Source organism: Eulemur rufifrons, chromosome 6 (genome assembly GCF_041146395.1).
Source record: "Eulemur rufifrons isolate Redbay chromosome 6, OSU_ERuf_1, whole genome shotgun sequence".
NCBI lineage: Eukaryota > Metazoa > Chordata > Mammalia > Primates > Lemuridae > Eulemur > Eulemur rufifrons.
In genome coordinates this window covers 56,416,738-56,418,323 of record NC_090988.1, presented here as the reverse complement: position 1 = coordinate 56,418,323, position 1,586 = coordinate 56,416,738, and the positions used below count along the sequence as shown (strand labels likewise).

General features: G+C 44.8%; 1 protein-coding gene across 1 annotated transcript; it reads left to right on the top strand.

The window, feature by feature from the left end:
* Positions 1–367: 367 nt before the first annotated feature.
* Positions 368–1,354, top strand: LOC138384856 (olfactory receptor 51G2-like). The gene has a single exon (XM_069470518.1). The coding sequence runs from the start codon at positions 368–370 to the stop codon at positions 1,352–1,354; it is 987 nt and encodes a 328-aa protein (XP_069326619.1).
* The last annotated feature ends 232 nt before the right edge of the window (positions 1,355–1,586 follow it).

Genomic DNA, 1,586 nt, shown 5'->3' with positions numbered 1-1,586 from the left:
ACTGTAGGTATGCACCACCATGCCTCGTTAGTTTTTCTATTTTTTGTAGAGATGAGGTCTCACTATATTGCTCAACCTGGTCTCGAACTCCTGACCTTGAGTGATGTTCCCATCTCTGCCTCCTGCTGTACCCAGCCAATTCTTTCATTTTAATAGCAGTTATATATTGACCTAACTCCAGATAGTTATTCAGATAGTTTTGGAAAACTTCTAAGGATCAATACCTTCATTTATATTAGCTGAGCATTAATGCTGCCACAGAGAAGTTAGATACATTATCTTTTCCTGTCTTAAAATTTATGGATTTTTTTCCTCCCATTAATAGCATTTGGAAGCTGATCTGGGCCAGATATCAAGAAATATACTGATGGAGCTTAGGAACCATAGCTGGTCCCAGCCCCCCACTCTCCTTCTAACAGGCATCCCTGGCCTGGAGGATGCACAAGTCTGGATCTCTGTCCCGCTGTGTGCCATGTACCTTGCTGCCCTCCTCGGGAACTGCACCATCCTCTTTGTTATCAAAACCACCCCCAGCCTTCACGAGCCTCAGTACATCTTCCTGTCTATGCTGGCGGCTACAGATCTGGGTCTGTCTTTATCAACTCTGCCTACAGTACTCAATGTCTTCCTCCTGAACCTCAGGAAGATCGAGTTCCACTCTTGCCTGACGCAGATGTTCTTCATCCACACCTTCTCCTCCATGGAGTCAGCCATCCTGCTGGCCATGGCCTTTGACCGGTTTGTAGCCATTCGCAACCCGCTGCACTACACTGCCGTCTTAACTCCCACTCGGATTGTTCGGATAGGGCTTGCAGCTGTGGGCAGGGGAGTGGCGTTGATGGTACCCTTGCCAATCCTGCTCAAGCGACTGCCCTTCTGCAAAGGTGTCATCCTCTCCCACTGTTACTGCTACCACCCTGATGTGATGAAGCTGGCCTGTGGCCCCGTCAGAGTTAACATCATCTATGGGTTGTCTCTTGTCATCTGCTCCTTTGGAATTGACTCTGTGTTCATTGTCATTTCATACATCTTGATCTTGAAAACAGTGCTGGGTATCGCCTCCAAACGTGGTCAGCTGAAGGCACTTAATACTTGTGTTTCCCACATCTTCACTGTCTTCATCTTTTATGTGCCTCTCATTGTGCTGGCACTTATTCATAGGTTTGGTAAATTCACATCTCCTCTTCTTCATGTCACCATGGCCAATCTCTTCCTCTTTTTGACTCCTGTTCTTAACCCCTTGGTTTATAGCCTCAAAACTAACCAGATAAGGGCAGCAGTGCATAAGGCAATGAAGGGCAGGGGACACTTGCTCAACTGGTCAAGCATGATCTTAGTGAAAACGATACCATGACTCTTCCCTTTTCATTTGTCTGCTTCTCTCTGGGGAATATGTCATCACTGCAAGGTATGGTTTTGTGAGAATTGAGATATTTTCTTCTTATCTGCCAATAAGCTTGTGGTATTGTTGGTTATTTTCTAAGAAAAAAATTGCCAAATGTGTTACTTTACCACTTGTGAAATAAGAGTATAAGTGGAGATCAGCGTAGAATATATGTATTTTTGCTTTATTAAAGAAACACATG